At 48.9% G+C, this 23232-nt stretch overlaps 1 protein-coding gene across 1 annotated transcript in view; it reads right to left on the bottom strand.

Moving 5' to 3' along the window:
* The window catches only part of HABP2 (hyaluronan binding protein 2), a 287724-nt gene that overhangs the window by 175109 nt on the left and 89383 nt on the right, over positions 1–23232 (bottom strand). Inside the window, exons 2-4 of the mRNA XM_069611848.1 lie at positions 15690–15738; positions 11046–11132; positions 7964–8071 (exon numbers count right to left, since the gene is read on the bottom strand). Coding sequence (XP_069467949.1) covers positions 7964–8071; positions 11046–11132; positions 15690–15738 — 244 coding nt within the window. The remainder of the gene's footprint in view (positions 1–7963; positions 8072–11045; positions 11133–15689; positions 15739–23232) is intronic.

The following is a 23232-nucleotide window of genomic DNA, read 5'->3' as shown; positions in this document are numbered from 1 at the left end:
GCCCTCCAGTACAAGATAAACACTTGCAAGATGGTGTGCCAGGTGGTGTGTTCCAGACATCGCATTGTTTGCTCAACCTCAGCTGTGACCTTCTCATCCCCCTCCCCCTACCTAATTCCTTCATCCACACTCAACTCTGGCTCCTTTAGCCCTCACACTCAACACCGCCACCAAGGTACTCTCGCCCAGCACACATGCCCCCTCCCTCTACTCAATCGGTGGCCAATTGGAGCTGACTGCCCTTTCTCCTGCATTCTCCCATCAGTGGGCCTGCATCATGCACACCTCAGTATCACCCCACTGACCAACACCTGCTCCTCTCTTAGGTCTCCTCCCACTATAGCTCCCCTTCTCTCCAACACCAAGGTCCTAACTATCCTTGCACGTCCCTGCCTAGTATCGGACCGCTGCACCAAGCTCTCTGCATGCACTTAACACCTATTGCCTCCCCCTCTCCCTCCCACCTCCATTACCCATTTGCAATATCCATAAGTAGTCAGACCTCAGCACCTTGCCTACCTCCCCTCAACTGCACCTTTACAGGTACACCCTCACCACACCCTGCCTCACCCAACCTCTCCCTTTCTACTACATCCCCTGCATCCCCCAATTGCTCGTCCAGCCTCAAATGTGCTTTGATCAATACACGTTCGCTCATTACCCATGCGCCAGACATCCTTGACCTGATCACCTTTAATGACCTCGACATCTTAGCCATCAGGGAAACATGGCTGCACAATGCTGCTGGTCCTGCCCTCTCCATTGCAATGCCACCCAACTATGCTATCACCAAAAATGACAGAGACACACATAAAAGCGAGGGAGTAGCCCTCATCCATAAGGATACACTTCTCATCCGTAGCAAACCTTCCACCCCCCCTGAACTGCCATCAATCAGAGCCTAGATATCACTGACACCTATGTCCACCATAATCTTCCACATTGCCTACCACCCACCACGGCCCACCACCTCCTTTGAGGCAGACCTCACCCAACTTCTCATATGCAACCTTAAACCAAACTCCAAATCTATTGCCTAGGCAAACTCAACCTTGCCTACACCGACCCACTTGACGAGGACGCAGATTCCGTTGCCAGTTCTGCTACTGCCTTAGGATTCCCCCAAAAAATCCTCACCCTGACGCATTCTCTTGAACGCACCATGAATTGGCAACTAGACTATAACTGCAACACCATGCTCCTATCTAACCTCCCCTGTGCATGGTCTGACCACCACATCATCTCTTTCGCCATTCCCCTCAATAGCAAACCTGTACTATCTCAGCTCGCCGGGCTCCTGTCACGTTGCACTCGCTACCTCGCCGGCGACTGCCTCCGACCACTTCTTGCTCACCTTCCTCCTCCCCCACCCAACACTGCTAATGTTGATCTCAAAGTCAACCACTACAACTCCTCGCTCACGTCAACCATCAGTACACTCACATCTCTTAAAGAACGAATACCTAAAAGTACCAGCGCACCAACCTGTGGTTCACACCTGAGCTTTGCACCATGCTCTCCACAAAGTGTGCTTCCGAAGCTATCCGGCGCAGGCACCCTTGAGCTGCGATTAATTCTAGCTTTTCACTCCTCTCTACAGACTACGCTATCCAAGCCCTCAAGGCTTCCACCTATAACAATTCGATTGCAGCTGCTCAATCCAGCCCGTGTGAACTCTTTACCATTGTAAAAGAACCAGAGTCCCCTACTCCCCCTTGTCTACAGTTATCAAGAATGATACCTGGTGTGGTGAAGTCCAGAATGCGCCTTCCCCATTCCCATAGAGCCCTATGGGGGCTCAAATGGGAATGGGGAATGGTTGATTGAATGGGGACTTACCGAGTCCGCACAGGTCGGAATGTCCAGGTAAGTCCCCATTCACCCAGACCATACACGGACCCGGGTTTGGAGGCAGCCATGGCGCAAATAGCGCCATCGCTACTTCCAAACTCGGAATGAGGCCCATTGTTGCATTCCAAATTCAGCTAAGAACATATTGGGCCTCATTACGAGTTTGGAGGTAGCCATGCCACTATTTGCGGCATGGCTGCCTCCAATCTTGGGTCCGGGTTCCTTGAACGAGGAATTACCGGGCTATTCCAACCTTGGAGGACCCAGTAATTCCTCATTCAATTTACCCATCCCGATTCCCATTTGAGCCCCCATAAGGCTCAATGGGAATGGGGAGGGAGCTAACAACGGACTCGTTAGTAACGGGCCCGTTGTTAACTCCCTGGTCCCTTAGCAATCACTCGTAATGCGGTGGTAAGGGGTTAACGGCACCGGCATCCTTACCGGCGCCGTTAACCCCTTACCACCGACCTCGTAATGAGGCCCATTGTGTTAGCCACATGGGCAATCAGTTTCGATAATTGATATTTCTCTTGCCGCTGCCAGTCTCAAATGCTCTTTGGTCAAGATCTATGTGTGTTTTATTTATGTATTTATTTATTCATTATTACATTTGTAGGAGCAGACTAAGCCCTCGGGCGTCTATTCGCAAGTTACAAGCAGATAAAGTTTTGGTACTAGACGAGCAGGTAGTGGCTGGTAGAGAAACTAGATGAACAGGTAAGTCTTTCATTTTTTTGAGAAATTCTGGTAGGAGAGTTCTGCTTGTAGGGTGGGTGGGAGCGAGTTCCAAAACGTGGCAGCTGAGAGCTGAAAGCTGGAGCCTCTGGATTTGGATCTCTTGAATCTAGCAATGTTCAGGCAGTTCCAGTAAGCTGACCGTGTTGATATTGATATTGATATTTTATTTCTATCGCACTCATATACAAGTGTTTCAGAGCGCGACAAGGCAAAGGGAAGGGGAACAGGGGAGAACAAAAACAATGATCTTGCTAGGCCCAGTGACATTGGCCCTCATTACAACCTTGGCGGAGGACCATGGTGCTATTAGCACCATGGTCCATGCCGTTAAGGTTACGATTCCGCCATGGTGGATGGCGGAATTACCGCCCCATTACAAGGTGAGTGGGGCGGTAATTCCCCATTCACCAATGGCCCCTTCCCCATTCCCATTTTTGCCCCATAGGGCATAATGGGAGTGGGGAAGGCGTTAATTACGCCACCGTAAATTACGGTGGCGTAATTAACAACAAGGTCCCTTAGCGCCATGGACTAAAAGCAGGTAAGGGTCGGCGCTGTTTACGCCGCCGTAAACCCCTTACCGCCTGGGTCCTAATGAGGCCCATTGTTGGTCTGGCAGTGGATGGTTTGGATAGTCTCTGGGCTAGATAGCTCGGGGCAGTCTTCGAGAGGAATAGATGGGTAATGGTGAGGATTTTAAATGTTATTCTTTCTCTGACAGGATGCCAGTTTGCTTCTTTTCTAGCGTGTGACAGCAGGAGAGACGTTGATAGTGTAGTTGTCGAATGATGAAGGATTGGTAGGGTGGGCACAGCTTGGCAAGGCAGGCCTACAAGGAAGAGTTCTGTTTTTACATTGTTGAGCATAAGTGTTGAGTGGCCATCCAGGCTTGTATAGTCTTGTAGATGGAGTTAAGTTTCAAGGAGTCCTGGTGGTGATGCCGGATAGAGGGATCAGGAGCTGAGTGTCATTGGCATAGTTTGTGTACTTGATGCTGAGTGAGTCGAGATAGTTGAAAAGTGATTTGGTTTATACACTATAGTGGTTGGTTGGGTGAAACAAAGGAGCCTTGAGATACCCCACAAGTGGTGACAGTGGGGGTGGCAGAGTGGTTGTCGGAGAAGCCTCTGGAGATGCGGTCTGCAAGGAAGGATGGCATCCAATGGTTTGCTGCAGTCAAGAAGGAGGCAGAACTTGTGATGTGGTGACAGATGGTGGAGTGGCCGATGAGGTTGACTGCAGCCAATAGATCTAGAAACAAAAGGAGTGAGAGTCTCTGGAATCGTCCAGCTGATTCATGAGGTCCAATAGTACTGTTTCCGTGCTGTGTCTGGGGCGCAAGCCGGATTGGAGGGGTTTTGTTCTAAATGTTGCTGGATCTGAATGTAGGCAGCTTGATCGATGATCTTTAATTGGAAGGGGACTGTGGTGATGGGCTTGTAGTTAGTGGGGATAGCTTGGTCAAGTGAAGGCTTCTTAAGAAGGGATGAGATCCAGTATTCTTTTAGGGAGTTCGCGACAGAGCAGGAGGTGAAGGAGGCATTGATAATGGCCGCAATTTGTGGTAGTAGGAGGTCGGCACATTCCTTGATGAGTGGAGCGGGACAGATATGGCCTCTGCATTGAGAGGGTTTGAGGCCTTTTAAGATGTTGCCAACTTCAGCCTCAGTGACTGAGTGGAATTTGAAGGGGGGAATGTGTTGGGGGAGTAAGGGACATGGCAGGGGAGATGTAGACTTTAAGGCATATCGCTTCAATTGGATTGTGTTATGTAGCAGGTCAATTTTAACGTGCCTGTTATCAGCGCCCTGGTCCCTTAGTGGGGCCTGCAAAGGACGAGTGGTCAGACTACACTGCCTTTGCAGGTCCCGCTATGGGACCTCGGAATTGGGTGGTAAGGGTTTAACGGCACCGGTCTCCTTACCGGTGACCGTTCACCCTTACCGCCCAACTCGGAATGAGGCCCAATATCTTTTAGAGCAGTCATCCCAGGGGCTTCTCGTCCATAATGGGTCAGGGGGCACTTGCTGCAGCCGAGGGAGTGCTCCTGGCCTGGCTTGAGCTGGCTTGAACTGACGAAGGGAAACAGAGTTTGCCTTTGACAGTTCTGTTCTCCAGCTGTAGATGTCCCAAGGGCCCTGCAAGGCCAGTGCATTTTGCCTCCCCAGCCTTGCATAGCACATTGGGGATGCTGGCTGGGGAACTGTATGTTTAAATGTGCTCCTCCCTGCACATACAAATTGGGAGGTGCACCACGTTATCAGCCCCCAGCTCCTGCATGCATGAGCAGGAACCAGGAAGCTCCCTGTGCTTCCTGTTTCTGTTCTTGTGTGTGGAAGCCAGAGGGATTTCTGAAGGCCGTGGCGGAGCTAAAGCCAGACAGGAGCTGCGTGCAGGTAAGAATTTCTTTTCTCCATAATGTATTATAATGTGTGTATGAATGAGTGAGTGTATGTTGTAGTTGTATGGATGCACGTGTGAATGAGTTAGTGAATGCTGTGTGTGAATGTGTTGTCTGAATGTGTGCTGGGTCGGGAGCAGGTGGAGGCGGTAAGTGGCAGTGGGATGATGGGTGGGTTCTGTGCAACAGCAGATTGTTTACTGGGCATCTATCATAGATGTCTAGTAGAAAGTCATCATCCTTTCTTTTATCAACCTGTGTTTGATTTTTTTTTTAAAGGGATGAAGTGTTATTATGTGGCTTTACTGGCATTTTGGGGAAGCCAGTCTAGCTCTTTCTTACTGTGGCATGACCTTTTTTCTGGGCATCTATGATAAACGAAGCATGGTATGATGTATTACTTAGCTAGACTTGGGGATGCCAGTATTGCCCTTTCCTACTGTGGTATGACTGTTATTCTGTGAATCTTTGATAAACCAAGCATGATATTTGTTACTTGGCTAGACTGGCTTTTTGGGGCAGACAGTCAAGCTCTTTCATGCCGTGGAATGGAGTGTTTTCACTGGGCATTTATCATAAACCAAGCATGATATGTGTTACTTGGCCTGGCTAGTATTTTGGGGCAGCCAGTCTAGCCCTTTCCTACTGTGGCATTTAAAAAAAAAATCTGGGCATCTATGATAAAGCAGGCAGGTTAAGTTGTATTATGTGTCTGGACTGGACTACATTGTGCAGCCAGTTAGGACATGTTTTCTTATTGTTTCATGGCATGTGTTAAGGCAAAGCCAACTAAAGTATGTTCTTTTGTGGGGACACTGACATATATTGGCATAGTCAGTGTGGACACGATTTCTTATAGTATAATTACTGCCTTTATGTGCAAAGCTAACATGAGTGTGTTCTTACACAGGAATTCTGGCATATATTGGTGCAGCCAGCATGGGAATGTATGGGCACAGTCAGCGTGAACGTGTTTTTTACTGGCATATATTGTGGCTGAAGTAATCATGAAAATGCACTGGCAAATGCTCCTGTGCACTGTTGGTGACTTGCAGTTACTGCATTTCGTAAGTTTCATCGAAAGTGTTTTTCCTGCATCCTTCCAGTTCATGCCATAACCTTTCCCCTATTTCTGCAAGCCATGTGTTTGATGTCTTTGTTTTCACTTCGATGGTGATTGAACACAATATAATGTGCTGGCACAAGCACAAGAATGGTAAATAAAACTTATATTGAGAATCCAAAACATGATTTCCTTCTTGCCTTCTGACTACTCCACTTTTTTGTCCTTTTCATGAATACTGTAAATATTTTTGCAGCCATGGGTGAATCAACAGTCAACTGCCCATCCCACTGGCCTTGCTGCACCTTTCTGCTCCTTTTTAGGGAAACTGGTCACCCGGGTGCTTAGGACAGCTTCCTAGTCTTTCCCTAGAAGCAGCCCTAACCCTCCACCTCGAACAGTGGGGGGAAACGTGGGTGCGACCCCCCATATGTTTTGATATAGAACTCCCATCAGCACTAGACAATATAGGCAACAATGAGGTATCCTGGATGTCAGAGGGGAAAACATCTGGAGGGCTACGTTTTGCTCACCACTGGCCTAGAATGTCGGTGCACGATAAGCTGCACCAGGCCACAACAAACATTGGGCCTCATGCTGAGTTGTGCGGTCCGGTAACATAGTGCTGGTATCCATGGATAACAGCAGTTTACCGGACTACCAGACTACGGGTTTGCCGGTGGGGCACCTGGGTTACCTCCAGCCAAATACTGAGGTAAGCCAGGTGCCCTACCAACCAACAAAGCCCTCATTACTGCCACCAACAATGCCAGTGGCGGTAATGATGGAAAATCGCCTCACGGAGTCCTATGGGACTCCATGAATGGGGATTTACACCGTCACTCCGGCATCCGTAATCCAGAGACAATGCTGCCGGACTGAGTGCCGGTAAAGGTAAGTACCAAATGCCGGTATCCTGGTGGCTCTACCGCCAGGATACCGACATACTCGGAATGAGGCCCCTCTGAGCATTAGAATCTACCCTAAAACAACAAAACACGTACTGCAAATCCCATATCGATTTTTTTTTCTGATAATTTGATTTTAACACATTTCACACTCAGCCCCCACCCTACATCCCCCACCATAATTAATACCCCAAGCCCCATTTATGATTTCGATGAAATGTGTTAAAATGCGATGAAAAAAAATAATTGTAATGTGATTCTCAGTAATGTGCTTCGATGTTTTGGGGTAATTCCGAGCATTAACTGTTTTCTGAAGAGTCGAGATTGTTGGTTGTGGTGCTGTCCGGTGCCCTCCAGCCACATTTTGATTGGCTACAGTACGAAACACATCATGATGCACAGATTGCAGCTTTTGGCCTATGCGGCCACTGAGTGGAAACTCAAGTTGAACTAGCAATCAGAGGTTAGCTAAACGAAATCCTAGGCTGTGTCTAGCAGAGAGCACATTCCAATCTTTGCTGCCTCAATCTGATGTACTGAACAGTGAAAAGACACCCTTTTAAGTGTCTTCAAGACAATTGTGCACAATGTAAATATTGTGACTAATCTCCTCCCAGGATGTAAAACATTAAACATTTAACTGATAAGTACCATCAGTTACCTTCAGTAAATTTTTAACAAAAAATTGTGAAATCTCTTGAGGGCAATGCAATGTTTACTGTGGCCATTAACCTGGCATCAATGAGATCTGAAAAATGGGCAGCAACTGTTCTGTTAAAAAAGGGTTTGTTAACGTTGCATTTTGTTATAACGTAGATTTATTCGAATTTGCAGCCAAGTCCACCTATTTTTATTGTTAGTGAAAAGTACATCTGATAAAGGAAAGATGTCTATGTGTGGATTACAGAGCCAACTATTTAAGAATTGACCAATACAACCTTCCATATTTAAAAAGATCTTTTTTTTAAATATACATATTTACAGCCATATCTCACTCACCTTTTTCACAATATTTCCCAGTAAAAAACATTTTGCACAAACATTCAAATCCATTGCTTTTGGGTTGGCAGCTTCCCTGATTCAGGCACGGATTGGAGAGGCAGGGATCTGAAAAGAGAGACATAATGCAACATGTTACACGGTTAGATCTCACACGGTGCAGCCTTTCGATCCATGTTACCCCAGTGATCGAAGTGAGCGGGAACGGTTACACTATGTTTCTGCCTACCCTCTCCCCTGCCGAGATCACAACTCCAATACTTTTTTTCGGTACACTTCTACCATTGAGTTACCCTGCAAGAAGAAGAAGAATCACTGGCCCATTATGATATGTGATTTGTGGATAATACCTTCACTTTACAAAAGAGGTATGTGCAATGTGTAATGTCGCTTCGGATCACGTGAGTAACCTAGTTTCTTTTAATCCTGGTGGTGGATAATCATACAGGGGCCTGAATGTTCTGCCTTGTTTGTCACAGCTCTTGAGCACTCGCCGTAAAATAAAAGGGGACCTGCCTATGTGAATGGCCAGGCCTGTTTCCCTACTTCCTTTGTGTACCTGCCCTTCCTTTGTGCACCCTTCTCCGCACGGTCTCCAGCTTTGTTTTGCAGATATGTTTAAGAATGGGCAAACAGGGCCAACGGGGATCGTTTGGAGGTGTGTAGTCTGACAAAGCTGCACATTTCTCCTGGATTATCTGTAGCAGAGATTTAGAGTACATTTTGGTTATGTGTTTAGTTGTTCAATACAGTGCATTACCCCTAGAGGGTTTTATCACAATGAAAGAAGGGAAAGCAAGGTTTGGAGAGTTTCTCAGTTTGTAATGTTCTCTGTCGGGACCTATGGATGAGATCAACTGATTCCGAAGGTTGGGCCCAGCATTGCCAATGTACGAGCCAGCCCCGTGCAGCTAATCTACAACAGGTCGAAATAAAAGGTAACGTATTATCTAAGTGCTTTGATGCTCAAGAGGGCACATATAGTTGAGCTTCAGAGGCCAGGTTAGCAGGGCAAATGCATTTAGGAAGCAGGGTCTGCGCCTCCACTGAATGCGACTGGGGAGCTTGCAGAAAGATGTTTCTGCTTATTGAGGCCTAGGAAAATGCAGACTCCAGAACTGTCTCCCTTTTGTAACTGAGAAATCTGTTTTGTGGAGATTATGCTAGCAACTGATCATTTAGTCAAGCCTTGTCTGCAGCTAATGTCCACGGGTAATAAGGCATAAGGTGAGTTATCCTGACCAACATGTACAGCTACAAAGGGACATTTATCGTTCTGTTTTTAATTTGAGGAAATACTAGTCATATTGCTGTCCATATTCATTCACAAATTCCTAATTATGGGACTGATAAATCCCACGCTCAAGGAATGATGGGAGGGGCAGAGGGAAACCCTGATCCGTCTGCAGACTGGCTGACCAAAAAAGATGTCCTCTAAGTCGCCTGCATTCATCTAAAGCCAACTCCTTCCCTACAAGGCCTCGCACATTACGTACACAATGTGGAGTACCCCACTACTGTTCACACATGTTATCCAGGCACAGTGTCAGACCCCAACAGTGATTAAACATATAACCTCTGAGTGACCACCCTAACACTGCAAAATACCACCCCTGCACAACACTAGCACTCAAACATTCAAACATCTCATTACTGATTTAATGCTGCAATATTCACCACTGGACAGCACTCAAGCACTTTAGTGTTCAAACCTCTCACCACTTTACTGTGCCTGGCTATACTAATGCTGGAATATTCACCGCTGGGCAGCACTAGACCACACTAGTGCTCAAACATCTCACCACTGTACTGTGCCTGGCTATACTAATGCTGGAATATTCACCGCTGGGCAGCACTAGACCACACTAGCGCTCAAATCTCTCACCACTGTACTGTGCCTGGCTATACTAATGCTAGAAAATTCACTGCTGGACAGCACTAGACCACACTAGTGCTCAAACATCTCACCAGTGTACTGTGTCTGGCTATACTAATGCTGGAATATTCACCACTGGGCAGCACTAGACCACGCTAGCTCTCAAACACCTCACCACTGTACTGTGCCTGGCTATACTAATGCTGGAATATTCACTGCTGGGCAGCACAAGACCACACTAGCGCTCAAACACATCACCACTGTACTGTGCCTGGCTATACTAATGCTGGAATATTCACCACTGGGCAGCACTAGACCACACTAGCGCTCAAACATCTCACCACTGAACTGTGCCTAGCTATACTAATGCTGGAATATTCACTGCTGGGCAGCACAAGACCACACTAGTGGTCAATCCTCTCACCACTGTACTGCGCCTGGCTATACTAATGCTGGAACATTCACGACTGGACAGCACTAGACCACACTAGAATGTACCACTGGACAGCACTAGACCACACTAGGGCTGAAACACCTCACCACTGAACTGTGACAAGCTATACTAATGCTGGAATATTCACCACTGGACAGCACTAGACCACACTAGCACTCAAACATCTCAGAACGGAACCGTGCCTAGCTATACTAATTCTGTAATATCACCACTGGACAACACTGGACCACACTAGCGCTCAAACATCTCTGCACAAACTTTGCCTTGCTATACTCATGCTGCAACGTTCACCACTGGAGAGCACTGGATGACACTAGCACTCAAACATCTCACCACCAAACTGTTCCTGGCTTTACTCATGCTGGAATATTCACCACTGGACAGCACTGGACCACACTAGTGCCCAAATATCTCACCACTGTACTGTGCCTGGCGATACTAATGCTGGAATATTCATCACTGGGCAGCACTAGACCACACTAGCGCTCACACATCTCACCACCGAACTGTGTCTGGCTATACTAATGCTGCAACATTGCGTGGCTGAACAGCACCACACCAGCCCATCCCCCTCTCTTTCAGATCCGCTAGAGCACTTGGAGACCAAGCAAAAGGCAGCCGTGCATGGTACAAATCCCAGTAACATAACATAACATAACATAGTGTTTGATTTTCAAATGCAGGCAGTGCTTGTGGGCGAGTAAAGCCAGACCATAGCATACTGTTTCCATAGCGAGCGCCTCTTCACAAACCTTCATTCACCTCGGAGCTGTAGGCCATCACTTCGCCCCATTGGTGGAAGAAATGGTCCGTTTCCAATTCATCAGAGCGGCTGCCACCTTCAGAGTAAGCACAAGAGAAATCAGAGGTAAACACAAGCACCCACCCCCCAGCAGAAGACCATGGATTGTTCCCCTATCAGAAAGCAAAGTAGGACTCTTGAGCAAGATGTTGAGTAGACTCAAAGACAAGGGCAACGCTTTGAGAAAGAAAAGGAAACACATGGGAGCAGGTGCATACCTGTCACTGCAGGTTGACGACCGTGTAGCTTGGTGGTGGGACTGGGATGTCAGGAGGACGACTGGGATGGCAGGGGAGGGGCTTGGATAGCAGAGATAGGACTGAGGTTGCAGGGGAGGGGCTTCGGTAGCAGAGAAAGGAATGAGGTTGCAGGGGAGGGGCTTGGGTAGCAGAGATAGGGCTGAGATTGCAGGGAAGGGGCTTGGGTAGCAGAGAAAGGAATGAGGTTGCAGGGGAGGGGCTGGGATAGCACAGAAAGAACAGGTTGTAGAGGAGGGCTGGGCTAGCAGCGAAAGGAATGAGGTTGCAGGGGAGTGCCTGGGCTAGCAGAGAAATGACTGAGGTTGCAGGGGAGGGACTGGGATAGCTTTAGAAATGACTGAGGTTGCAGGGGAGGGGCGGGGATAGTAAGAAATGACTGAGGTTGCAGGGGAGGGGCGGGGATAGCAGAGAATGGATTGAGGTTGCAGGGGAGTGGCTGGGATAGCAGAGAAATGACTGAGGTTGCAGGGGAGGGACTGGGATAGTAGAGAAATGACTGAGGTTGCAGGGGAGGGGTGGGGATAGCAGATAATGGAATGAGGTTGCCGGGGAGGTGCTGCGATAGCAGAGAAATAACTGAGGTTGCAGGGGAGGGTCTGGGATAGCAGAGAAAGGAATGCTGTTGCAGGGGAGAGGCAGGGATAGCAGAGAATGGAATGAGGTTGCAGGGGAGTGGGTGCGATAGCAGAGAAATGACTGAGGTTGCAGGGGAGGGTCTGGGATAGCAGAGAAAGGAATGCTGTTGTAAGGGAGAGGCAGGGATAGCAGATCATGGAATGAGGTTGCAGGGGAGGAGCTGGGATAGCAGGGAAAGGACTGAGATTGCAGGGGAGGGCGGGGATAGCAGAGAAAGGACTGAGGTTGCAGGGGAGGGGCTGGGATAGCAGAGAAAGGAATAAGGTTGCCGGGGAGGGGATGGGATAGCACAGAAAGGATAGGTTGCAGGGGAGGGTGGGGATAGCAGAGAAAGGACTGATGTTGCAGGGGAGGGGCTGGGATAGCAGAGAAAGGACAGGTTGCAGGGAAGGGCTGGGATAGCAGAGAAAGGACTGATGTTGCAGGGGAGGGGCTGGGATAGCAGCTAAAGGAATGAGGTTGCAGGGGAGTGCCTGGGATAGCAGAGAAATGACTGAGGTTGCAGGGGAGGGACTGGGATAGCTTTAGAAATGACTGAGGTTGCAGGGGAGGGGCGGGGATAGTAAGAAATGACTGAGGTTGCAGGGGAGGCGCGGGGATAGCAGAGAATGGATTGAGGTTGCAGGGGAGTGGCTGGGATAGCAGAGAAATGACTGAGGTTGCAGGGGAGGGACTGGGATAGTAAAGAAATGACTGAGGTTGCAGGGGAGGGGTGGGGATAGCAGATAATGGAATGAGGTTGCCGGGGAGGTGCTGCGATAGCAGAGAAATAACTGAGGTTGCAGGGGAGGGTCTGGGATAGCAGAGAAAGGAATGCTGTTGCAGGGGAGAGGCAGGGATAGCAGAGAATGGAATGAGGTTGCAGGGGAGTGGGTGCGATAGCAGAGAAATGACTGAGGTTGCAGGGGAGGGTCTGGGATAGCAGAGAAAGGAATGCTGTTGCAAGGGAGAGGCAGGGACAGCAGATCATGGAATGAGGTTGCAGGGGAGGGGCTGGGATAGCAGGGAAAGGACTGAGATTGCAGGGGAGGGCGGGGATAGCAGAGAAAGGACTGAGGTTGTAGGGGAGAGGCTGGAATAGCAGAGAAATGACTGATGTTGCAGGGGCGGGGCTGGGATAGCAGAGAAAGGAATAAGGTTGCAGGGGAGGGGATGGGATAGCACATAAAGGATAGGTTGCAGGGGAGGGAGGGGATAGCAGAGAAAGGACTGATGTTGCAGGGGAGGGGCTGGGATAGCAGAGAAAGGACAGGTTGCAGGGAAGGGCTGGGATAGCAGAGAAAGGACTGATGTTGCAGGGGAGGGGCTGGGATAGCAGCTAAAGGAATGAGGTTGCAGGGGAGTGGCCGGGATATCAGTGAAATGAGTGAGGTTGCAACGGAGGGTCTGGGATAGCAGCGAATGGAATGAGGTTGCAGGGGAACGGGTGAGCAGGGATACAGTGCGGAGGGAATTGCTGTTATAGCAAATGGAGCACTGGGAGGCAGGGTAAGGGCTGGGATGAAAGGGGCAGGACATGGGTACCAGGTGAAGGGCTAGAAAGCAAGATTAGTAAATCGAAAAGCACACAATGAACCAGAATACAGGTTATTGACTGTGATAGCAGGCATAGGACAAGGAGACCATGGGAGGGACTGGTGTAGCACATGCAGGGCGGATATTCGTGTAGAAAGACTGGGAAACCAGTGAAAGGCTGGTCTACAAAGTGAAGTAGTGGAATACCCCATTTAGGACTGAAGAACCAGTTAAAGGACTGCTACTTGAGAAAGGACTACGATAGCTGTAGTAAGACTGGGATAATAGTCGAGGGAAGGGAATGTCTGGCAAATGGCTGAACTAACGGTCAAAGGAGTGTGAAACAATAGGAAGGGCTGGGATAACAGAGGAGGGACTTGGGTACAAAGGGCCATCCGGCGATGCAAGGGAAAAGGCTGGCATACTCGGTGAAGAACTGGGGCACTACTGATGGTGAAGAACTGGGAAACTTCTGTTGGTGAAGAACTGGAATACCGATGGTGAAGAACTGGGGAACTACAGTTGGTGAAGAACTGGAATACCAAGGGAAGGACTGGGGAACTACTGATGGTGATGAACTGGAATACCAAGGGAAGGACTGGGGAACTACTGATGGTGAAGAACTGGAATACCAAGAGAAGGACTGGGGAACTACTGATGGTGAAGAACTAGAATACCAAGGAAAGGACTGGGGAACTACTGATGGTGAAGAACTGGGGAACTACAGTTGGTGAGGAACTGGAATACCAAGGGAAGGACTGGGGAACTACTGATGGTGAAGAACTGGGGAACTACAGTTGGTGAAGAACTGGAATACCAAGGGAAGGACTGGGCGACCAGTGAAGACCTGAGATACCAGATGGAATGTATTTGACATCAGAGGATTCATTGGCAAATCAGAAGAACGCCAGCGGTGCCAGGAGAAGTGGTTCATACCAGGTGGATGGAAATCCCAGCGGAAGGGCTAAGATCTTAGGTACAAAATTAGGGTAATTGATGAATGACTGGGATATCAGAGGGAGGAGTGAGATAGACTGAGGTGGCATGCAAATTAAGTGTATGCATAATGTTTGCAATTTCAGTAAAGTAACTGGAATACAGAGCACATGACCGCAATATCAGCCAATAGGTTGAAATATCAAGGGGGAGGGGACTCAAGGAACCAAGGAAGGACCATGATCTCAATAGAAGGAACCTGGGGCAATGCAGTGAGGACATAGTACTGATGTTGCAGTGGAAGGACAAGGGACAGCCTAGAAAAAGCCAAAGGGGGGAGGAACAAAAATGAAAGTGTGTTCTTAGGACATTGGGCCTCATTACGACCCTGGCGCTAAGGGGTTAACAGCGCCGTAAAAGGCTGCGGTGCCGTTAACCCCTTAGCGCCTAATTACGAGGTCCCTTTGCGGCTCCCGACCTTAACGGCTGGTCTGGACCAGCCGTTAAAGTAGGGACCCGCAAAGGGACCTTGAGGGTAATTACCGCCTTGCCCATTCCCATTGAGCCCTATGGGGCAAAAATGGGAATGGGGAAGGGCCAATGGTGCATGGGGAATTACCGCCCCGCCAACCTTGGAATGGGGTGGTAATTCCCCATTGCACCATGGCGGACTCGTCACAATACCGGCAGCAACCATGGTGCTAATAGCGCCATTAGTTACCGCCGGTGTTGTAATGAGGGCCATAGAGCTGCTAGTGAGAGAACAACAGAGTGAACGTTAGAAGCAGAGAAAACAAGGAGAGTGAAACAAAGAAAAAGAGACAGATGAGTAGGTGAGACAGTGACGGAAAGAGAGAGAGATGGGTGGCAAGAGAGGAAGAGGGGTAGAGAAGAGGATGAAAAGAAAGATGGATCGGGCAAAGTGGGAAGAGATAAACAGACACACCGCATAGAGAAGACGCATTGCATGCAATGTGCCCAGAGCTGCCCAGGCTATTGCCAGCCTCTCCCCACCCACCATCCACAGAGCTCCTAATAACTCCTCTTATTCGTCACGAGGCTTAGAAAGAAGCTCACATTGCCTATCCCTCTGCCCATCAGTTCACATCTGGTGCCCGCCCCCACTTCCACCTTCCTCAGGGGAATATGCAAAGGGTGCACCCCATTAGGCAATAATTAGGGGGGACTTCAGGCGCTATAGTCTGCAATAGAGGTTTTTACGGGTGAGTGATAACGGTTATATTTACCACGTGGGCCCTCGCGGAATTCAACGCGGTGTTCATGACTTCTGAGGTGCTGACAAAACATAACATGGGACACAATCTTAGTGACATCAAACGAGAAGAATCCCCACCATTTTAACTTCCATGTTCCTCGCACATTCCATCTTTAAGGGAGTAACAGAAGAGTGTGCATTCACGCTGAAACCACGCATAGCACAAGGCCCCCAAGAATCCAGCCATACAGGGAGTTCTCCCCAAAATAATGGCACACGCAGAAGGTGGGGCTACGAGACTCCACACTGGGGAAAACGTACATTTTAGGACCAGTGATTTGGCGTAAAATCTTAGAATAAATTCCAAATGGTAATTTTAACATGCTAAGATAGCTCAGTGGGTTCATTGCTCTCCAATGGCTTTTGCTTATGCTCTGCAGGTTGTACATTTAAATCAGTGCTGTGGTGACTCATGTTTTCGTCATACACTGTAAAACCACACCTCTACAAACCGACTTATATACCCCATTTGGGGCAAATGAATCCTAGCTCCACAGGCACACAAGCCTCCCCTTTGGACACTAATGCCTCTAGGCTATTGATATGGAACACCTAGAAACGGATCTATTGCAGGGCTGAGGATGCATCCTGGAACACCTAGAAGCGGACCCAGTTGCAGAGCTGACGATGTGTCCCGGAACGCTTGCAGGGCTGAGGATGCTTCCCGGAAACCTAGAAATTGACATGCTTACAGGGCGGAGGATGCGTCCCAGAACACCTAGAAATGGACCCGCTTGCAGAGCTGAGGATATGTCCCAGAACACCTATAAATGGACCTGCTTGCAGAGCTGAGGATGCATCCCAGAACACCTAGAAACTGACCCACTTGCAGAGCTGAGGATGCGTACCGGAACACCTAGAAACAGACCTTCTTGTAGGTCTGAGGATGCATCCCATAACACCTAGAAACTGACCCGCTTGCAGAGCTGAGGATGTGTCCCAGAACACCTAGAAATTGACTCGCTTGCAGAGCTGAGGATTTGTCCCAGAACACCTAGAAACGGACCCTCTTGCAAAGCTGAGGATGCATCCCAGAACACCTAGAAACAGACCCACTTGCACTGCTGAGGATTTGTCCCAGAACACCTAAAAACGGACCCTCTTGCAGAGCTGAGGAAGCGTCCTAGAACACATAGAAATGGACCCGCTTGCAGAGCTGAGGATTTGTCCCAGAACACCTAGAAATGGACCCGCTTGCAGAGCTGAGGATGCATCCCGGAACACCTAGAAACGGACCCGTTTGCAGAGCTGAGGATAAGGACCCACTTGCAGGGCTGAGGATGCGTCCCAGAACACCTAGAAACGGACCTGCTTCCAGAGCTGAGGATGTGTCCCGGAACACCTAGAAACGGACCCGCTTGCAGAGCTGAGGATGCATCCCGGAACACCTAGAAACGGACCCGTTTGCAGAGCTGAGGATAAGGACCCACTTGCAGGGCTGAGGATGCGTCCCAGAACACCTAGAAACTGACCCGCTTGCAGAGCTGAGGATTTGTCCCAGAACACCTAGAAATGGACCCGCTTGCAGAGCTGAGGATGCATCCCGGAACACCTAGAAACAGACCCTCTTGCAGAGCTGAGGATGCATCCCAGAACACCTAGAAACGGACCCACTTGCACTGCTGAGGATTTGTCCCAGAACACCTAGAAACGGACCCTCTTGCAGAGCTGAGAATGCGTCCTAGAACACCTAGAAATGGACCCGCTTGCAGAGCTGAGGATTCGTCCCAGAACACCTAGAAATGGACCCGCTTGCAGAGCTGAGGATGCATCCCGGAACACCTAGAAACGGACCCGTTTGCAGAGCTGAGGATAAGGACCCACTTGCAGGGCTGAGGATGCGTCCCAGAACACCTAGAAACGGACCTGCTTAAAGCTGCGTCCCATCAGCATGCATCAACACAAGAGCTGCCAATCTTCAATGTCCCTTCTCTTCCCACTCCACTCACACCATCCATCTCTTTTAGATCCGCGACACGGCCTGGAGACCAATCACATAGTATAGTTAACATCTAAAATGTAACACAAACTTCACAAAGTAAAATTCCTATGTTTACTTCTGAACATGATAATCCTCGTAGACTGGTCTCAAAATGTGCCCTCGCCACTAGCCATTGGCTAGTGATTATTGACTATTGGAGAGTTAGAAATGGTATGCTGCGTGGCTGTGGAGAACTGATGCGGCAAGTGGCTTTTGTAGGCCTGCATAGTAGCTTCAAAGTTGACATTTTACCATTAAGGTATCTTACAGAATTGTCAACCATCTGTTTACACTGTCAACATATGGCTGACATTTGTCTCAAGTACCTATAGTGGTAGGGCTGGTTTAAATAGCACCTACACTTACACGGTCAGAATAGTGGCTATTACATAGTGTTTCTTTATTTGTAACCCCCTGCATGGTTGTCAACAAAATAACTCCCCCAACATTATAGGCAAGTCTGCAATGTGGCACAATATTCTCTGCAGAAGGTTAACGTGGTACTAGCCAGTTATATTGAGACACAGATGGAGGGTTCACTGTGCTTTGGGAATCTTTATATATAAAGCTGAATCTATGTGTGTGTGTGTGTGTATGTTTGTCCGGCTATACAAATACACACCGTTGAACCCACTGCTACCAGATTGTGCATGGACTCCTCATTTGTCTGGGGCAAGATTGTAGTCTATGTTTGGATGCAAAGAATTCACTCCTTAGACACCTTCATTTAGTGATGCTCACCCTGATGCAATACAGTAGGTACTAGAAGGAGGCAACATTTGGAAAAGTGTCTGAAGCAAAATGTTCGATGTGATGGTTATTCCTTTGAAATGCATTACTATTTTTAAGGGAAACTAAACAAAATAATAATCTTTTTTTATCAGACCAATCCAACTATGGGAAATGGCAAGGTTACAGTTTACTTCAGTTCATTCACAAGAAGAGAGCACAATCAGTGAATCTTTCCACAACATTTTCTCAAATGTGCAGAAGCCATTGAGTGACTGAACATGCCGCACAAAAAACGAACATCACTTGGAAAAGCTCCATCTGATGCAAAGAGAAAATCAATATCAAGAACTTCTGAAACACAACAACAAACAGCAGCACGACTTGCCGACTAGAGGACAACAGCAACTTTCTCCAGGGCAATGAGATGCCAGAGCAACATCCTCCAGGGCAAATGAGACACCAGAGCAAACTGAAGCAAGACCTGCCGACAAGAGGACAAGAGCAACATCCTCCAGGGCACAGGAGACACCAGAGCAAACTGAAGCAAGACCTGCCGACAAGAGGACAAGAGCAACATCCTCCAGGGCACAGGAGACACCAGAGCAAACTGAAGCGAGACCTGCCGACAAGAGGACAAGAGCAACATCCTCCCGGGCACATGAGACACCAGAGCAAACTGAAGCGAGACCTGCCGACAAGAGGACAAAAGCAACATCCTCCAGGGCACATGAGACACCAGAGCAAACTGAAGCGAGACCTGCCGACAAGAGGACAAGAGCAACATCCTCCAGGGCACATGAGACACCAGAACAAACTGAAGCAAGACCAGCCGACAAGAGGACAAGAGCAACATCCTCCAGGGCACATGAGACATCAGAGCAATCTGAAGCGAGACCTGCCGACAAGAGGACAAGAGCAACATCCTCCAGGGCACATGAGACACCAGAGCAAACTGAAGCGAGACCTGCCGACAAGAGGACAAGAGGAACATCCTCCAGGGCACAGGAGACACCAGAGCAAACTGAAGCGAGACCTGCCGACAAGAGGACAAGAGCAACATCCTCCAGGGCACAGCAGACACCAGAGCAAACTGAAGCGAGACCTGCCGACAAGAGGACAAGAGCAACATCCTCCCGGGCACATGAGACACCAGAGCAAACTGAAGCGAGACCTGCCGACAAGAGGACAAGAGCAACATCCTCCCGGGCACATGAGACACCAGAGCAAACTGAAGCGAGACCTGCCGACAAGAGGACAAAAGCAACATCCTCCAGGGCACATGAGACACCAGAGCAAACTGAAGCGAGACCTGCCGACAAGAGGACAAAAGCAACATCCTCCAGGGCACATGAGACACCAGAGCAAACTGAAGCGAGACCTGCCGACAAGAGGACAAGAGCAACATCCTCCCGGGCACATGAGACACCAGAGCAAACTGAAGCGAGACCTGCCGACAAGAGGACAAAAGCAACATCCTCCAGGGCACATGAGACACCAGAGCAAACTGAAGCGAGACCTGCCGACAAGAGGACAAAAGCAACATCCTCCAGGGCACATGAGACACCAGAGCAAACTGAAGCGAGACCTGCCGACAAGAGGACAAGAGCAACATCCTCCAGGGCACATGAGACATCAGAGCAAACTGAAGCAAGACCTGCCGACAAGAGGACAAGAGCAACATCCTCCAGGGCACAGGAGACACCAGAGCAAACTGAAGCAAGACCTGCCGACAGGAGGACAAGAGCAACATCCTCCAGGGCACATGAGACACCAGAGCAAACTGAAGCAAGACTTGCCGACAGGAGGGCAAGAGCAACATCCTCCAGGGCACATGAGACACCCCTCGATCAGGACACAGGCAATGCTGGGTACCCCATCTAGTCACAACTAAATTACTTGTGGCTGCAGACACTCCAACTGGCATGTTTTTAGACCACAGAAGTGCATATTGAAATACACTTATAGAGAAAATGCTACATCATTACACTTGCTTTAGCACTAAACTTTATTCCTAAAAAGACCACCTTCTCAGAGCAGGTGTCATTTAGAAGAGTAAAAGTGGACTCACTCACGAGAGCCAAATACGATAGGCCATCAACTACAACAAGCCACATGTGGAACAAACTAGCAATTAAGCGATTGGAACAGCACATATGCCAGTTCAAACACTGTTACAGTTTTGTAAGCACACTGCACTGGCTACAACTGAGCGATGTATGGAAAATCCTGTTCAAGGCACAGTTGGCCCAGCAGTGACAGCCCTACCCCAGGCATCCCATCAGCATGCCTGCCTAAGCCCCCCTGAAGGCAGCTCAACAGCCTGCATCCCAGCCACGAATGTACGTAGTCCATCGCCTGCTCCCCAGCTCCCCAGGTGGCAGCGCAAGGATAGGGTGGGTTAAAAGAGCTCAAAGGCCCCTATGCACCAGTCTATGGGTTCAGGCTGTCCCACCTCACCCTTATAGATCAGCAGGTCCTTGGCTCCTTGCCAACTGCCCTGGCAACATGCTCGCCTTGGAAACAAGAAGATACGGAACAACACAGGTTCGATCCCCGGGTCCAAGCTTAGAAACCTCTGGGTATTAAGCGCGTTATAAATAACCTATCATATCATATCATATCATTTTCATTCATTCTCTCACAGGTGCTTTCTGCCATGTCACACCAATCCTGTGACCCTCAACCATATAAGGTCCCAGGTTTATGCAATAGTGGGGTTCACCGACATGGCTGCGGCTGTAGACTGCACATACATGGCCCCTGGGACCCACTCAGGACATGAGATCAGCTGTTCATAAACAGATGCATGCAGCACTCCATCAAAGAGCAGATGGTCTGTGGTGCGGACCTGGACTTCATGCCCGTGTGTGCCAGATTCCCTGGCTCCACCCATGATACCATGATCCCGGCTCCGAGCAACCTGCCATCTATCTTCTAGGCACTACCTCATCACTGGGCCTGGCTGCAGGGCATGCACATGACACTCCACCACCTCTCAAATGTACATGGGTCACACATGGCTCTCATGACTGCAGTGGACAGTGGGCATATTGTACTGGGCCTCACTGTAGACGCATTGTACTGAAAGTGGGCATAGTGTACTGGGTGCACTCTACCTTCACATGTCAAATGACATGCCATATTTAAAATCTCATGACCATCAGAGCAATCAAAGTACCTCTCATGCTAGTGGCCCCATGTGCTGAGCATAAACCCCCATGTGCAGAAATCTGTACCACCAGTCAGCACTGGGGTCTGTGTCTCTGTGGAATGGAATTACTGCAGCGTGAAACCACATGCGTACTTTTGACTCTGTCTCATGCAAGCATCCTTTTTTGGATGCAATATCGGACAAGCAAAGCTGTACACAATATACAGCAATCAGATGTGCCGTGTAGGCCACCGACTGGCATACAAACGATAGCTGTACCTGCATATAGGTGCGAATACTTACCGCACCTTGGTCGGGCCAAGGGAAGTGTGGCTACAATACAAAGCACCATATGTGGAGAATGAGGCATCAACATATATGACCTGATTATCATACAAAGCCAGTACCTTGGGCTACTGTACACGCACATGAGTGTCAACTTGTGTACCCTCCAAGAAATCGTGGTCTATATTGATGTGTTGCCTAAACAATCAATCCTGCACTGCAAGCCCCAGAATGCACTAAACAAGCATTTTATGAGTGAAAGAGCGCATGTTGGTAACAACACTTCAAAATCGCACATGTCGAACCCCTTCTAAAGAAAGCATCCCTCGACCCTCCCCAACGAATCAACTACAGGCCCATTTCCAACACTCATATCTTGGTAAAGCTCATCGACCGCACTGCATACTCACAACTCAACTGTTTCGTGTAATCCAACAACCTCCTCGACCCCGTCCAATCAGGTTTCATCCGCACCACAAAACAGAAATCACTCCGATCTCTAGCTGGGATCACTCCAAAGTCACTGCATACTCAGAAGGATGCGCAGCACCTGTTCTTCTTGACCTTGCGGCAGCGTTTTACACTGTTAACCACATGATCCTCCTTGACAGATTGCACTTTCTAGGAATCCGAGATTTGGGGCTCACCTGGATCGCTTCATTCCTCACTAAGAGAGAGCAAATCACCTTTCTCCCCCCTTTCTTCTACACCGCATGTGCAGTGAGCACTGTAGTACCCCAAGGCACCTGTCTCTCATCCCTTCTCTTCAACCTCTACGAGGGCTCATCCACTCTCACAACCTTACCTGCTATAACTACGCTGATGACACACAAATAATTCTGAGAATTCCCAAATCTATCTCTGGTTCTCGCCCTGACCTAGCAACATGCCACACCTCTGGATGACGAGTAACCATCTCCTTCTGAAACGAAGGAAAATGGAGATCATGGCGTGTGGCAAAACAGCCCTATTACCAAAGCCATCTCCCTTGACACTCTCTCTCAGGCCTCCCCCCCCTCCCTCCCTACCTCCACCAGTGTCAAAAACCTTGCCTGCACAATGGACTCTGACCTAACTCTGTCACACCACATTAACAATGAATCAAAATCCTGCCACTTCCACTCTAGGCTTCTAAACATGTCATCCGGTCTCTCATCTACCCCAACACATTGGCTGCAATTATGTCCATTGTTATGTCCAGACTTGACTAACTATGCAAACTCCCTTTACCTGGGTGCACCGGCCTGCCAACTAAACAAACTCCAAAGAGTCAGGAATTTGGCTGCCAGACTGCTTCTCGCACTGGGACCAAGGGAACGAATCTCCCCGCATCCTACACTGGCTCCCAATTGGTCGAAGGGCCAC

The sequence above is a fragment of the Ambystoma mexicanum genome, chromosome 8 (assembly GCF_040938575.1).
Source record: "Ambystoma mexicanum isolate Mex_15411 chromosome 8, UKY_AmexF1_1, whole genome shotgun sequence".
NCBI lineage: Eukaryota > Metazoa > Chordata > Amphibia > Caudata > Ambystomatidae > Ambystoma > Ambystoma mexicanum.
Note: the sequence above shows the minus strand (reverse complement) of the source record. Positions and strands in the feature narration are given on the sequence as shown.